Raw genomic sequence first — 17,672 nt, forward strand, 5'->3', positions numbered from 1 at the left:
ACTCGACGCACGCCGCGGCACAGCAGGACGAGAACCAGCAAGAACAGAGACAAAGTTTTCTAGGGTTTAGGCGCGTGGAGCGCGTTCCCTCCGGGATACGATTGAAAAATTATTTTTTTATTTATACTATAAATTTTCATGAGTCGAGTTTTAACAAACGTCGAGTTTTCTTTTGGGGTTTTGTCAATTTACCCTATTTCTAATCTTCTAACTTTTCTGAAGTAGAGAAGAGCCCTAGGGTTTCTGAGCAGAGGGTGGCGGCGGCGTGGTAGTCTTCACCGGCGAGCCCGCGTCGTTGGTCGTGCGTGGCAGATCTCAGGGTCTGTTTTGGTGGTGGTCGAGGTTTTCGAAAGGATCCGCTGGTTCTAGGATTTTGGTGGACGGGTCTTGGTGCTGTGAATCGAGGCAGATCAGTCGTAGGTTCGTTGGACTGGTACCGCAGTGCCTGGGGTTTTGGGTAAAGGGCTAACACGACGGTTTGGACGATTGCTGGCGGGTTAGCAGATCGGATTCTCATTTAGTCTTGGTGCAGTCGAGGGCGAGGCGATCGACAATCGGAGTTGGAGGTCTACCGATCGGTAGGCACTGGTGTGGTAGTGCAGTGATGCTTCTGAGGATGGCTGTCTGGGGTGGACGACCCCCAGACAGGGCGGAGACGGCAGCGGCGACATGATGCTCAGGCCAGCATCTTTGCTTGGGTTTGGGCCTCTGGGACTGGGCCTAATCTCTCTTGGGCCTGTTTCAGTAGGTTTGAGCAGTGGGCTTGGGTCATTGGGCATTCCATTCTGGATTCCTTTCTCTATCAAAGTATCGGGTTTCTAAATTCTCATATGCCCCCCCCGGAATCCGCTCTAACTTGGGTTGGTTAAGTCTGCTACAGTTGCTTTGAACAAGAAGAGCAAGACCAACTTGTTGCCGAGGTTGTTGGCTCCTGAAGAGGCTAAGGATGGTGCTGGCTCCAACCCTAAGGGGGAGGAGCTAGTATTTTCCTAAATCTCTGCTATTAGACATCTGGTTACAAGCCTTGTAGAGTTAGAGTAATCTCTATGTGTTGTTCTAAGATGTTTCTAGTTGTTATTTGTACCACAATGGTGTGCTGGCAAATTAGACTAGATGAATGATTTTGCCTTAGAATAACGAGGTTGTTTTTGCTCGTTGTAGGCTTGCTTTCCGGCGAGCGTCCCTTTAGACTCTAATGAGTTTAGTATTGGCTTAGATAGGTTCTCCGGATTCTTATGTAAGTGCATGTTAGACTCTGGCCTGTATTCATGGCTTTGATATCTAATAAAATCAAATCCTTTCAAAAAAAAAAAAAAACGTCGAGCTTTAACAAACTCGAGCTACTCATGAGCTAGACGAGCTGAATATATCCTTGTTCAAGCTCGGCTCATTTTTTTGTCGAGCCTAATATTGAGCTCAAACTCGGCTCATTTATCTTACGAACACGAACGGAACGAGCTAAAATCGAGCCGAATACGAGTTGTATCGAGCCTATTTACAACCCTAGGTGCAGTGAGTATTTCACTATTCAAACTACATTTGCAAGATACCAAGAATGAATATATATCGACAATATGCCAATTGAATGTGAAAATGAAGGGACTAGCTTCTTCTTTTACAGGTGAGATTAGATTTGACAAGGATCGATATTGACTCGTTAATGCTCCTTCTTCCCCAAGTTTCCCACTTCCCTAAGCTGCTTCTCTTTTCTTTCTTCAGTTCCATCTTTAAAATAAAATAAAAAATATAAAAACCCTAACTCACTCTACCCTTGCATTCAGTGAGAATTAAACTCATGACCTTTACAATATTAGAATTATAACTTACCAATAGGTCACAGCTCACCTAACAAGTTTGAATGTGAAAGTCTAAACCTTATTCCAACCGTAACTACCTTTGATTGGATTCGACTCTCTCTTTACTGTTGAGAGAACGAGAGAGTGAGATATTTTGCTTGTGCAAATGTAATGCAACCTTTGGTGCACCAAGTATTTCACTACCTAAACTACAATTATAAGATAACAAATTAAAATATATATAGATCCACAATAAGCCTAAGCCAATTGCATGTCAATTGCATGTGCAAATGAAGGGACGACGTCTTGTGCATGTAAGTAAGAGAGAACTCCTTGCTTCACCGTATCTCTGTTGTACAAGTTTGTTTCCCACACCTCCCTTTACCGTTTCACAACCATGAGACACAGCTTGTGAGTTGTGATAGAACGGTTCTGATCTTGAACCTCTGTCAAAGCATAGAACAATAACTTCAATAATAAGAAGTTATTATTGCTGGTGAGGAGTTTAGATTAATTTGACAAGGATAATGCTCCTTCTTCCACAAGCTTCCCACTTCCCTAAGCTGTTTCTCTCTTTTCTTTCTCCAGTCCCATCTCAGTTAAACAAGCAGGTTCCAATGTACCTGAACCCCATTCCAACCCTAGCTACTTTCCTAGCCTATTTATAACCTCATTTCATCTAGCCGCACTCGATCATCTCATCTTCTCATTTCATCATCTGGTTTGCTTCTGGTTATGGACTGTGCTTTCTTCTTCTGGTTCCGTCGGGTATGATTTTCCAGTTTTTGATACAAAGTTGTTTCTTTCTTTTTGGTCGCAAACATCAAATTACCTGGTATTGGTTTTTAGGGTTGATATAACTGAATTGAATTGAAAGAACTTGACATTTGTGTTTAAAGAACAGCTTTGATATGTGGATTATACAATAATTTGTGGATTATTTCGTTACATTATAGGCAGCACAAGAAGCATGAACTTCGGGATTGAGTTGCATTGAAAGAACTTTGGATGATTTGCATTTGGATGCTTTGCTTGAACTGAATTGAAATAACTTTTGGATGATTTACATGTGGATACCGATGTATGTAATTTTATCTACCTCAAATAACATGAACTTCTGAATTGAGAATTGCATTAATGAAAGAACTTTGGATCGGATGATTTGCATTTGGATGCTTTGCTTAAACTGAATTGAAAGTGCTTTGCTTAAACTGAAAAGAACTTTTGGATGATTTGCATTTGGCATGGATTCTGATGTATGTAGTTCTATCTATTTGATTGTGTATTTAATTAAGGAACTGCTTATTATGTCTTGATAAAACCCTTATACAATGATTTGTGGATTTATCTTGTTAAAGCTAGCCATGTCTCTATTAAAGCTAGCGCCGTGGCTGGTTGAATAAGAAGAAGAACCTGCTGCTGGAGGAGTTGCTGAAATTGCATCAGAGAGTAATAGTTCAACTCATGAGACGCGATCAGCTGGGTGTGAAGCCAGCAGCGAGCAGGAAGAGTTTTTGGAAATCTCAAAAGGGATCAACGAATTGTTCCTGAAAGTCCTTGCACTATCAGTTAGAGGCCAACACATTTTAGTGGTTATTGGAGTGGCGGTGGCGGTGGCGTTGTAATGACTTTGTTGGCAATCTCGGGTTCATGTTTTTAAGTACTTAATTATGCTTTCTATTATCAAGTGTTTTTGGGTCTATTGTAATAACTTGATATATAACTTTGTTTGTTTATGCACTTTGGTAGATCTATGATATTTGGGACTGTAAGATGTATGATTAGTTTGCCGAACATGACTACTCTTGATTGTAGCTTTAATTAATTAATCATTTCATTAGCTTCATGAGACTTACTCATATATATAACCAGAAGTTTGCTCTAATGGAAGTATCACTTCTTATTTAATTACCAACTAAAACTAAGACCGACTTGTATTAATCATATTTCAGTGCTTAAATGTGGTTTTTCACCTTGAATCTTAATTTCGCATACTAATAGTATTGAAGGGTCTGTCTTGAATCTTGATTTGTATACAAAGCCAGATTCATCAATGAAGCGTCCGCACAATATGAACAAATCGATACTACTAGCTAGACAGCATGAAAACCAGAAAATTCTATTGCTCTTTTCATATATATAAACTGTAAATGCTATTGTTCATTGAGCAATTCCCAGCTTCATGAGAGACTTGAACCTTTCCTTGGTTTAGGTCCCATAAACACTGACAAATCATTTACTGTAATCGGGAAGTGCTCTTTTGGCGTAGGACATGTTTTTGCGGTTAAGCATTTGTATCATAATCTCCCAACTTCGAAGTTCAAGTTCTTTTCTCCAATAGCGTTCAATTATTGAAGGATAAAACTAGAAAGAGTTTCTTATCAAAAAACTAGATAGAGTTATGAGTGTTCTTTGAATAACCTCGAGGAAGGTTTTGAGTAGTGAGCTTCATCAAGGTTTATTCAAAAAGCACTCATAGGGACTCCTAATTGTATCGTTCATACTTAATGAATAAACTTATTTGATCAAAAACCTTAATGAAGCTCATAATATATAAAATGATCCGGAAGCTTGTTTCCAAATCCAAAGTGGTTGAGGCAGAAGCTGATATGCTCCACCCATCAAGTCCAAGTCTGCAACTGCACGTTGTGCTCCAGACTTTTTAAGTTTGAAACTTGAGGATTTCCTCCTCTGACTATCCAATTTCACACGCATATGATTGGATTTTTAAGTCCTATCTTTAATTTGTGTGAAAAAGACTGCAAAGATATAAGTCCAAAATAAGTGACAGACTATTTTGCTTTGTACAGAAAAAGACCAACCAACCATGTAACCAAAACAAAGCAACGCGGGCAACGGCTAATAATGCATAATTAGAATAACATTATATATAATTAAGGAGTTTAGGACCAATCTCAAAGTGTCTTAATTAACAAATTGTCCTATCCTTCAACGGCTACAAATGTAAATGGATTTCCCTCCACAGCTCCACTCTAAACAATACAAATTACATTTCAACATTTGTTAAGGAAAATGTTATGTGCTTCTTTTAATTTTGCATCATAGGAAGTCTTAAGTTTGGCAATGTACCCTTAAGTTCCAATCTTATCCATGCTATGCTCGTCTCAAATCCTCAATGTTGTTAATTGTTTTGTTTTGATAAACAAAAGAGCGTTTTCATCCATTTGGGGTTGTAGCCAATAGATGTTAATACTTTTATCTGACCCAAAATTTCGCTTTAATACCAACCCTCCTTTACTAGTTTTGTGTTCGATTTCTTACTACCAAATTTCTCTCTGTAAATTAAACTCGTGTAATACGTTCACAACCCGTAATTGACGTCCAAGTTAAATATTTAGTTAAGATTAAAGCAAAACAAGAATCTTATCAAAGCTAAAGAGAGACTATTTAGCCAACCACAAATAAAGTTTTTTCAACTTGGGATTGGACCCATGAGAATGTGAGATCCATGCACATCACTCTTTATGGGTTTGTTGCTAAAGAAATGTTCCCCCAAAGTATAAGAAAGAGTTGCAAATTTTCATGCATTGTCTGGTTTATTGGGTGCAGAGTTCATATAGCGCAAACAAAAAGCTAAAGTAGAAACTGCACAGTTCAATGCCCCCTCGAAGTTATAGAAACCCCCTCCTCCTTCTCTAAGTTAAACTCTTCTTTTCACTATTCTATTCACCCCATTCTGCAAAATTGCAAAATATTGATAACTTTCTAAATTCACAAGACACTAATACAGGTTATACAGCTACTAAATTTCCATAACTTGAGGTTGAAAAAATGGTCATTTTGACCAAGAAAACTCTAAATCCAACAAAAGTGCCAACATCGCGGCTTTAAACCCGTGAATCATTCACTAAAGAATAGAGTGATAATATTACAACTAGTACAAGGAGAAACAAAGCAATAGTAAAAATTTACAGGAGTTTGTAATTGAATAAATTACCTCAAAGTTGTGATCTTTACACAAACTAGTACAAGAAAATTAAACTTGCAGTGGAAGAAAATATCAGACATATACTACACTTCATTTACTTACATCAACTAAGTTGAGCTCAAGACGTTCTCTAAGCCAAAACAATGGAGGTTCGGATTCAATGATTCGGGGTCGGGTCAGTACCCGTTTTCATAAGAAAATGAAGCATTCCAAAGAAACATGTGGGTTATCAAGTGACTCATTTGCGGGCCATTTACCCTCCTCCATTTTGGGCTCCTCAAATATTCTCCGGGTCGAACTATTCGAACTCTCAACCGGACCAACCGGACTCCGACCCGGATACCTCCTATTAGCGGACGGGCTCCGACCCACATTTGCTCTATTAACTCCACCGTTCTCCGCAATCCTTGTCGCTGGCGATCTGGACCTCCGACCCGAGCTCTCACCCGGGTCACGCCGGTTCGACTCCGTCCTCGACCCGACCCGCCTACCACCCTGGCCCGGTTGAACCACCCTCGCTGACCCGACTGCATTCCCATTCGGACCGTACCTCCGACCCGGCGACGCGTCCGTCCTCCGCGTCGGAGACTTACCCACCACCCGGCCCGGCCTAAACCCGACGCCCCGGGGGTTTTTCTGTAATTTCACCGGCGACACTCTGTTGGTGTTGTTGTTGACTACCCTCTGTTGAACCTGATCGTCTTCGTCTCTGGTTACCGTCGTCGCCGAGAAGCTCTCGCTCTGCAGGCTGCAAATCTCCGACGCCTGCTCCGAGATCTCTCCGTCGCCGCCGCCGGAAATGGGTATTCTCTTCTCCCAGTTCTCCTCCGCCTCAAAGACCGGTAGTAGTTCTTGGACGTCGACGACCCTCTTCTGTTCTTGAACCCGATCCAGTTTCACTTCAAACACCGGTTCTTGGGTCCTCTTCTGTTCTTGAATTTGATCTTGAAACACTGGTTCTTGTTCTTGGGTTGGCCTCTGCCTCGGTGTCTCTGAAACTGAAAGCACTTCCTTCACGGTCTCTTCGTCCACGACCGGCGGCGGAGCTCTGCTCTCGTCGGACCTCTGGAAATGTGGGGGCTGATTGGGAGCTGAGGACTTGTCGGTGGCGGAGGAGCTGAGACAGCACCCCATTTTCTGATTTAGGAAAATGAAAAATGCAGATACAAGATGAGTGAGTGAGAGTTAGAGAAGAAGAAGAAGAAGAAGAGGGATTGGGATCAAATGGGAGAAGGCATTGTGGGGTTTGAGCTCAAGGGAAGTGAAGTGTATGTGAGGGTGGAGAGGTTGGAGGTTTTGAGGGGTCAATGGATTGTATTTATTGAATTGCAGGGGGTTGGAGTATGTCCTTTTAACCGTTGAACTATTAATACATGCATATGATGAGGTTGGACAGAAAGGTGGGAGAGAATCTAAAACATGCTTAATTAGTTCACTAGGGGTTAATTATGGTTAATTCTTTGGTTATGTCTACCATTTCCTAAAGTGTAATGATTTTGTATATTTTTTCACTTTGATTAATTTTTCAGTTTAACCATCGAAGCAGTAACTTCAAATACTTTTTCTCGGAACTATAATTATAGAGTTTGTTTTGTCACGTTAGTAATTGTTTTTTTTTTTTTTTTTGAGGAGATCACGTAAGCACATTTTTGACCGTGACGCATTTATAAATAAAATTTTATTAATGTTGTAATATATAATGTTGAAATATAAATAAAATTTTATTAATGTTTATTATTTCAGAGATGCTTTGTAAGTTTCAATTTTTTCAAAGTCCTCCCTGTCTACTCCCTACTGGTATGTGTCACTTCTGTGTTAAAGTTGGGTTTTGTTTTACATTCATTCATGTTAGTGGTGTCACTATTTGCTACTACTTGGGTTCAGTTTCACATTGCATTGCTTACTTCATACGATCGAGGCTTCTCTCTCTCTCTCTCTTTTCTTACCTCTTCTCTTATGCCTATTTCACCGAAAGTACAAATTTAATGATAACTTACACTATAACAGTACATTCCCCCCCCCCCCCCCCCCCCCCCCCCCCTAAATCTAAGAAACTATCCAAATAAATCGTGAAGTTGATGGAAAAAAAAAAAAACAATAGAAAATTAGAATTAATGGGCAGCTAAACTTTAACTTTAATCTAATTTACTATTGCTTGACCCACTGAGTTTGGTCCAAATTATTAGTCTTGATCGATACTTAGCCTCGTGATCTGTGCACATCATATTCTCTGTGGAAAATGATATTTATTGGGAAGCTAGCGGCGCATGTAATCATTCATTGATTTCATGGCAATTGTTTTTAAGAATTGCAGAAGAGCTATATCTATGGCTACGGCTAGCCCCCCCATAACATGTAAAAAGACAAAGGTGATGTCCAATCAAAGCATGGGACTATACGCAAGGGCCTCACCGTCCCTGAGTGAGCCATTGCATTCAATATTTGATTATTTGGGAGGAAGAACAAGTGGCTAGCTAGGCACAGGCTTAGAACTGAGGTGAATGATTTTGGTTCGGCTTTGAAGATTCAAAGGGCCAGGGGACCCCAGATATGAGAATCATAATCCATACGAACATGGCTCTGTTTGTGATCTTAACTCTTTGACTTGTGTAGTAAATAGTGATGAACATTATTCTGCTAAATATTTGGTCCGTGATGAACGAGATATGAAACACAAGGACATGCTTTGGTTATGGCATTATGCGGTCTCTACAAAACGAAGGAGATAGCTAGACAAGCGATTCCAAGATAGACGCCATGATGCTTGGGGCATGAATGACGTATATGGCATTATGTAGTCCATACTGAAGATTGTTTCTTAACTACCGAGTCAAGCGAACCGAAAATTACAGTGTTATCCATATATGGGTGATTCAAATTTGAATCTTTATTCTTCAAGTAGGTAAAAAAAAAAAAAAAACATATATTAGTACATACTATTAGAAAGTATTTGTCTATCATTCTATCAATTGAATACTATTGTATATAGTAAATTTTGTGTATCAAACCACGTATTTTATTAATCATATATAGTGTCCATTTTAAACTTTAAATATTTCTCCCAATGTGTTATTATCATATACATTGTCACTTCTAGTGTTCTACACACATTTCTTTAGAAGCTCTAGCATTATTGTTATTAATTTGTTCGAATCCCTTTCAAAGGCTTCACCGGACCATGGAGTAATTAATCAATAGCCAGCTAGTATCAAAATTAATGCTGTGGAATACATGACAATGAACTAGTCCATTCTCCATTATAAATGAACCGTATAGGATGATGGGGCATACTAGTTTATGGCAATGAAATTAAACTTGTCAGAAATATTGAAGAAAGATTGAACAGAAATATCTATATTTGATAAACGAACAGGTGAGGGAATTGAAATATCAACTTTGGCAATATTAAGAAAACAAAAGTTAAAAGAAAGCTAGAAGTGGATATGTAATTATAAAGATCAGATTGGGGAAATGAGAATCAGAAAAGTGACCACTGATAAGTGAGAACCCGTCTTTATTATACCAGATGGTCAGAAGCTGGTGAAAAATGCGATCAAGAAAGGTAATTTATGGTGGATGCGTGCATCGGTAATATTTGCTGCAAAATTTACCGTCATTGCTAAAACCTAAAGCATGAAACAAGAAGTCGACCAAAAGAAAGAACAAAGGAAAACATGGACCAGAAGTCATGTGAATATATCAATACTGACAGCAAAGTAACAAGCTATTCTTCAACATATTCTTTCATATAGGATCCGTGAAGTTAATGAGCAAAATGATTGATTGCATATGAATCTGGATTGCGGAAGTGGATCAAATTCTCCATCTACCAACTACGTTGTGTATCATATGATTTGTATCTATCTAACTTGCTAGCTTTGCATATAATATGCAACGTTCAACTTGAGGCCACAAGTGAGGACACTTCTTGAGGTCTCGTCTCCCTAACTTCAGATCTACGTTCCGAAGCATTCCTTCGCTTACTACACTTTGGTTGGCTAGGTATCTACTGTAAGCCGGCCTCTGCGTGTTCCGCGTACTCACTAGCAACACCCTAAACCCTAATAATGGTAGAAAAATACAGGTAGCTCATCCAAAACTAGTTTTGAAATTAAGAGGATTATATACATTAGGGCAAACAAGGGCTCCAAAGCCTTGTCTTTGGTCCGACATCAGAGAAGTTTCACGACTGTTGCTGGGAATTGTAATGGGCTGATACTGATTAGGGCTTGGGTTGAGTTTGGATCAACAAAAGAAGAAATAGACAGAACTTGGCTAACGTTGCTTGCTTAGTGTGTGCCGCATAATCACATTTCATGATGGGGAAGAAGAAGAACCATCTATTAGTAGAAGTTCTACTGTAGAATTGAATATGTAGAACAAAGTTGGAAAGTAGCAAGCTAGCAATGATCATATCAGTAACTTGATTCTTTGATAAAGCTACCAACTATTTAAAAAAACAAGTTTGTTAATGTTGCGTGATATTAGCTACACTAAATCATCACTTTGGAAAGAAAAAACATTATTCAATAGAGGGGATAAAGGGTTTAACTGTGCTACAAGTCTTACTTTGCTAAAAGACTTTGAAGATGACACGACCCCATGGTGATATTATTCTGACCGTGATCACCGATTAACATGCACTGCTTCGGATAAAGATTCTATTGATAATTATCATTGCGAACTAAGCCACTCTACCTAATTTTGCTTATTGATATGAGAGTTGACGTAAGCATCACATGACTCAAAAATGGATTATATATAAATAGGTTGAGATTGGTACAATCCGTTACAATTTCTTGTGAGCAAAGGTAAGAATGCCTGTAGCTACCAAAATGAAATGGGACAAAAATCAGAAAACTAATTCCAACTACAAACATTCTTGTATAACTAGTGTTTCTATCAGGGCCATTGGCCAATTTATATTATATAATTCACTCAAACATAGTATTTAAGTACATATTAATTGTTAAACTCAAAGTTTAGAGATAATTAAAACATGAATCTCTATCATTTTAACCGTAGAAAAATTAAACGTCATCTACAAACTCATTAAAATGAGGCTCACATTTTAAACGGCGCATTTGGTAAAATATAGGCCAAGCCGGTCTAATGGCGTATGGAGTCATTTACCCAACTCACTATTATTTTTTCCCTCACTCATCCACAGTCCTAAATTGCAATTTTGAAGTTTGAACACACAGACTGAGAGGCATTAAATTGAAGCTGACCATGGGGGTTGTATTCTGAACGGTAGCAATTGACCCTCTAGCTATTTTAAGCTATACCAAATACGACTAGGAAGAAGGCCAAGAGACAAAAACTAAGGAGAGACAAAAGCAACGAACACATATACATATTTTTCTTTGTTTGGTTTTAAAATTTTGAATGCGTTTCTCAAGTATCCCTTCGCTTTCAAAAAAGATACAGACATACGGAGACAGCAGGACCAGCACTCACTAGCTTTTCTCGAAAAGACTGATTTGAGTCCAAGTTTGAAGTTTCTTCTTCACTAGCTACTTTCTTTCTCTGTCCAAAACCCCCCAAAACCCCATTAAAGATTTGATTTTTCTCCCCAGTTCAGTCTCAGAAACTCAACTCTGGCTCAAACCCAGTTCTCCGCTCACCTTGAAGCTTCTTCTGAGCTCTGAACTTTTTGATTTGGCGTGGAAATTCGGGTGCTTTGAGGTTTTGTTTCCAAGGGTTTTGCTGGAAAAAAAAGTTGGGTTCTTGAAGCAGACTACAATGGGGTTTAGGAGGTGGGGGATATGCATGCATGTCTTCTTTGTTGGGTTTGTGGTGATTCAGAGTATGGAGTCTTCTGTTGTTGCATTGACTGACCCAATAGATGGTAAATACAACATTCATGTTTTCTGAGTCTTTTGTGTGCTTTAATGGTGCTCTGTTTGGTTCATGGGAAAAATTGAAGTAAAATGTTTAGTAGTACTCTGTTTGTTATGCTCATTTTCTCATCATTTGGTGCTTTGCTGTTTCTGGTTCTTAAAGTTTGAGGCTTTTTAAGACGATGGTAAATTTTCTGAGCCCACATTATGCAGTTTCAGTTGAGGCATACAATGGCTTATATGCTATTATTCACAGAAAAGAAAAGAACAATCATTTTTATATGCTTTCATAGAACTCTATTTGGTTGTTTGAACAAAAATTGAAGTGAGTTAAAAGCAAAATCCTTGATGGCAGATTCTGTTGAAATGTGCTCAGTTTACAAAATTTGTCATGCCCATTATCTCATTCTTTTCTGTTTTGCTGTATTTGATTCTTAAAGTTTGAGTCTTCTTGATGGAATGGTACATTATCTGAGCCCAATATATGGAATTTTAGTTTTATATTTCTTACTGTTTGTGTTTGCCTGCCAGTTGCTGCAGTGAATAGCTTATATGTTAATCTAGGCTATCCACCTCTTCAAGGGTGGCTTCTTGTTGGAGGAGACCCCTGTGGGGAGAACTGGCAAGGTGTTATTTGTGTCTTCGCGAATGTAACAGCACTGTAAGTTGATTTCATCTCCCAAGATAGCATCAAGTGATTGATCTTATAATCATAGTTCTCTGAACCATTAATCTGGATTAACAGAAAGCTTAGTAGTGCCAACTTGGGAGGACAACTGGGTGATAGCTTGCAGACCTTTGGGTCAATAATAGAAATGTGAGTCTCATTTTCTATTGAAGTATAGCTCTCGTGCTTGCAGTTATCATATATATAGCCATAGTTCCCTATGGTGACCATAGTTATCATTGTTTTCTGAATCTGCCTTATCATAATATTTTAGGCCTAATGTTTGGAAGCCTCATTTTGTTCAAACTGGAATTTCCTGCTTGCGTAGTTGCATTAACTTCGTTAATTGTGTATACATCTGTGTTGAATCTTATGGAGTGTTGTTCTGATTTATGTACCAGAGATTTGAGCAATAATCACATTGGAGGGAATATTCCAATACTTTTGCCTCCGACTGTCAGAAACGTGTATGTCCTCATCCCAATCAGTTTTGGTTCTATGTTTCAGCCATCAGTATAGCCTTTTGTGCAAATGTCCTTAATAAATTCTTTTGTTTTACTTCACTGCCTTAGTTCTCTATCAAATAATCAGCTTACTGGAAGCATCCCAGGTGGTTTGGCATCATTATCTCAGTTGATGGAATTGTAAGTTTCATTACTTTGTTGTCTCGCTGTTATATTGTGTTGGCATTTCTTTTTTTATTGTAACATGACTCTGTTTCTATGTTGTTTCCCTCAGGTCATTAGATAATAACCATATCAGTGGAGAAATACCAGATGCCTTTCAACTGCTTAATAGTTTGACGAGATTGTATGGGTTTTCATTGGTTCAGTTAGCTTTCCCTTGTTTTTCAATTCTTGGTTAGGGTCATGATGAATATATTATGGTGCAGGGATCTGTCCAGTAATAATTTAACAGGTCAACTAGGTCCGTCATTGGGGAATTTGTCATCTCTTACCACATTGTAAGTTTACTCATCTTGATGCACAGTGGCGCTCGTTTCCTAAAATACTAAAGATCTTTGGGTCTAATAATCAGTAACATCTACCGTCTTCACAAAGATTTCTCATTATCTTCTTACTATCGATCGATAATTTCTGTAACCATACATATATTTTTTTTTATATTGCAGGTACCTGCAGAACAATCACCTGACTGGAACCCTTGATGTGTTACAGGATCTTCCTCTACAGGATCTGTATATTCTTACATCCTTTAAAACTTGAATTCCTTTTGTCTTTTGGTCGTTTCTTTGCATTTAACTTGAGAGTATTCCATTCTAATTCAGAAGTTGATACTTCTCTTTAGAAACTCAGAATTGTTATTTTGTATATAGGAATATTGAAAATAATCTATTCTCTGGGCCAATACCAGCAAAGTTGCTGACCATTCCAGATTTCAGGTGAAGTAAGCTTTCCTTGTTGCTACTTTATTGAAATATGTGTATATATATACATGCAGATATATTCATGTTTGAGCTATTTCAAGGTGTAAATATTTTAGAAACTGAATTATGCAAAAAGTGGAAATTAATGACACTAATATGCTTCTCAAGTATCTCTTCTTCTAATTAAATCTGTGCTGAGAATTATGTCATTATATATTGTTGACAAGCTATGACAATCTTTTACATAATCTATGAGAACATAAAATGAAAATCGTGGAAATGAAGCATCAAGCAATAACCAATATATTGAGGTTCTTTTTTATGTAATGAGCTACATAGTGCCATGTAAATGGCCTGACAGTAGAAAAGCCAAATGTACATTATTCAAGATAGTAGAAAGAGGGCGGGAAACCCCGTTTTCCTTTCAGTAGAAGAGTCCAAAGCTAGTATGTTGTTCCATAGCCAAGTTCTAGAATGCAGCTACCCAGGAAAGGATTTATTACAGTGGAATGATTTTTTGTGTGCACAATTGATTATCATTTCCTATCTCAGAATATCAAGTTGCTGGGTCTTTCTTCATTCTTGTGGCAATGTTCCAGTTATTTTACTTCATGTGCTCTTGTTTAAACCTGTTTTTTGTATGTGATATTTTCTGTGCAGAAAAGAGGGAAATCCTTTCAACACCACTATTCTTCCATCACCTCCAGCACCAGCACCAGTAGCTTCATTGATAGCTAGTGCACCTTCTTCTGGAGCAGGAGTAGAGAATCCGGCTAACGGGCCCTCTCCACTACCAATACTTATTTCTCATAGAACTGGAAAATCCTTGATAACTAAGCCGCTCACTTGGATTGCAATTGGAGGGGTTTCATTAGTTCTGTTATTGATTTTGTGTGGACTAGTGAGATGTTTCAAAGCAAAGAGTGACAACAAGAAAGCAAAGAGGCATGACATTAGTGCATATAAGCTTCCTACAGAGAATACCAAATACACTCAATCTTCACTTGAGGAAGGTCTTCAAATGGAGAAAGGTAACATTCTTGCTGTCCGCCTTACTCAAACATCATAATTCCCCTTTTTATGTTGCATTTAATTGCAGTGTACCTTTATGAACTTGTTTAACAGTTCCAGAAGAGGCCATTTTGAAACCACTGGATGGATATGGAGCGGAGAGCATCAGAATGGGTATGATGGCAAAACCACAAAAACAGAAAAAGACTGATGTGAAAAGTACTGAAAGTTCAATGCATAGGAAAGATCATGGGATTAACATGACAGACACGGATGAAGAATTTTTGCCGCCGCCACCTCCCCCATTTTTCCTCAGTAAGAAGGATACTGTAAATCCTGTTGGTCCTGCTACCACAAGCAGGCTGAAGAGTCCAAACCCAAGCTCTGTAAAAGTCTTTACTATTGCATCACTTCAGCAGTATACCAATAGCTTTTCTGCAGAAAATTTTATTGGAGCAGGCATGCTTGGCAGTGTTTATAGGGCTAAGCTTCCTGATCAAAAGGTATGATTCCTTTGATTTTTCATTAACTTATCTGCTGGGACTACAATCTGCACTTTTGATGATGGAACTTGTTTTGCCTACTTCCCTGAACCTTGTTTTTGGCGTAGATTTCTTACCTAATGATATAGATAATTAAGGGTTTCTCCTGGCGGTTGTAGTGATGATGCTGGTTTCATGCATCTTGTTTAGCTTCCTCATTTCTTATGTTCATGCCCTGAAAATGCTGACATCTAATCTTCCTTCGTTTCTTCTCAGCTTTTAGCAGTCAAGAAACTGGACAGTACAGCTTGCAGCCAGCAGAGTGATGAGGAATTTCTTGAACTAGTGTCTAATATCTCTGAAATTAGACATGCTAACATTGTGGAACTAGTGGGTTACTGCGCGGAGCACGACCAACGGCTACTTGTGTATAAGTATTGCAGAAATGGGACTCTCCATGATGCACTGCATACTGATGATGAAATTCACCAGAAACTCTCATGGACTGTGCGCATCCGTGTGGCACTTGGAGCAGCAAGAGCTCTTGAGTAAGATGATCAATGACTCAAACAAGAACCTCCTTGATGGAATTCATATATTGGTTGTAATAGCAATCCTAATTGCTAGATTTTCACTTGCTTTCACTTGTGGTTAAGGTATTTGCATGCGGTCTGTCAACCACCAATTGTGCACCACAATTTCAAGTCTGCCAATCTTCTTCTTGATGAAAAGCTTGAAGTGCATGTCTCAGACTGTGGTTTGGCTCCTCTGATAACATCTCCCTCTGTAAGTCACGTAACCTTTAGGTTAGACTGAGATTATACTTGTTAGTATAAGTAAATTAACGCGTTTGTGCAACTGAAGCTATAGAGTTGATTAAAGCTATGCTTTCACATAAGTTGTAGCTGATATTGTGTTTTTTGACTCTCAGTTGGCTGGACACCTCCTCACTGCCTACGGTTCTTCAGCCCCAGAATTTGATTCAGGATGTTATACTCACCAAAGTGATGTCTATAGCTTTGGAGTTGTAATGTTAGAGCTCCTTACAGGGCGAAAAGCCTATGACAGGTTAGCAATAGCATTGAGAATATCATATATGTGCTTCTTTTATCTCTCGGTTTAATATGGTCAACTTTTGTTTTCTTTTTGTTTTTTGTTTTAAATAAATAAGGGATTCCTCGGAAGCTATAGTGTTTAATATGGTCAACTTAAATGAACCATACCTATTTTGTTTTGAACATCTTTGGCTTCATCTAAGATTATGTGCTTGTTATTAATTCCCTAGGTCAAGGCCTCGTGGTGAGCAATATTTGGTCAGGTGGGCAGTTCCTAAGCTTCATGACATTGATGCATTGTCAAGGATGGTTGATCCCTCTCTAAATGGAGCTTATACAATGAAGTCTTTGTCACGTTTGGCAGATATTATTTCCTCTTGCATACATGTAAGTTTTGCATTACCTCACAAACCATTATTGTAAGTTTTGGTTAGATGATGATTCAGGAATATTAGTTTATATAACTCTCCCGCTGAAATATAACTGTGGAAAAGTCGTCTGGTTTGTATAATAAGCATCTATTATAATACATGTATAATACTTCTCATGGAGTATTTAGCAAAGCAACAACTGACCTTATATCCAATCTTCTTGCAGCGAGAGCCAGAATTCCGACCACCTATATCTGAAATTGTCCAAGAACTCCTGCAAATGACTTAGTCAACGCCGCCACTCCAGCAATCAATGAAACAAGGAAGCAAGCTTAAAAACCAACATTACTAACGCAGGTGGTGAGCCTGCAGAAGTTGCAAGCCAGTGTATTTTCAGGGTGAAGCGACCTTGAAACTCAACTCCTTTCTCGTATCACTGGGGAGACGAAATGCAATTGTTTCCAGCTGTTTGTGTCAATATCGAGTGATCAATCTAATTCATTGTATAGAAGGACCAAAACTGACCCGTAGTTCTGTTTCAAATTTACATCATCTGTGTTACGCTAGTAATAGACTGTTTCAAATTTACACCATCTGTGTTATGCTAGTAATATTGATTCGGGTAGTTAAACCATTTGCCAAGTTTGTTAACCACATCGATCTTCAACTCTTTGGCCTTCTTATCCTTCTATTTTGTGTGGAGCTTAAAACAAAGGTTGGACAATGCCGTGACCATGTGGATGTGGTCTTTATCCTCAGTTAGACCTATGCGTGGTCGTGACTGGTCTGCTGGTTTTAACCGGTAGTGGTTATAGTGGTGGTGGTCATTTGTGGCCATTTATATAATAAATCTGGGAGCAAAGTGAGAGACACAAAGTCGGAAATCCCTTTATTAATGGCGAATAGGCAAAGATGGGTGCCATGCATGATAGCTAGTTTGGTATGTCGGGTGACCCCAACATCGTGGTAGTCAAATACTTTTCTTCTTTTATTAACCAAAAGTGGGTTCTCAGTGCTGCCTGCTTCACACGTTGAAGCAATCCTATCAGAATCTATGTATTGTGATTGTGATGCACCATTTCTGTTTTATTTTCCAGCTTGAAATTGTCTA

The 17,672-nt window shown here is 38.7% G+C and overlaps 1 protein-coding gene across 1 annotated transcript; it reads left to right on the forward strand.

Moving 5' to 3' along the window:
- Positions 1 to 11,153: 11,153 nt before the first annotated feature.
- LOC133729689 (protein STRUBBELIG-RECEPTOR FAMILY 3-like) lies at positions 11,154 to 17,151 on the forward strand. Its single transcript, XM_062157255.1, has 16 exons — positions 11,154 to 11,596; positions 12,120 to 12,249; positions 12,334 to 12,405; positions 12,657 to 12,722; positions 12,828 to 12,899; positions 12,994 to 13,065; positions 13,148 to 13,219; positions 13,388 to 13,453; positions 13,592 to 13,657; positions 14,303 to 14,673; positions 14,768 to 15,156; positions 15,412 to 15,683; positions 15,792 to 15,921; positions 16,067 to 16,203; positions 16,421 to 16,577; positions 16,788 to 17,151. The coding sequence occupies exons 1-16, from the start codon at positions 11,491 to 11,493 to the stop codon at positions 16,848 to 16,850; spliced, it is 2,241 nt and encodes a 746-aa protein (XP_062013239.1). The 5' UTR covers positions 11,154 to 11,490; the 3' UTR covers positions 16,851 to 17,151.
- Positions 17,152 to 17,672: the final 521 nt, after the last annotated feature.

Source organism: Rosa rugosa, chromosome 2 (genome assembly GCF_958449725.1).
Source record: "Rosa rugosa chromosome 2, drRosRugo1.1, whole genome shotgun sequence".
Lineage (NCBI taxonomy): Eukaryota > Viridiplantae > Streptophyta > Magnoliopsida > Rosales > Rosaceae > Rosa > Rosa rugosa.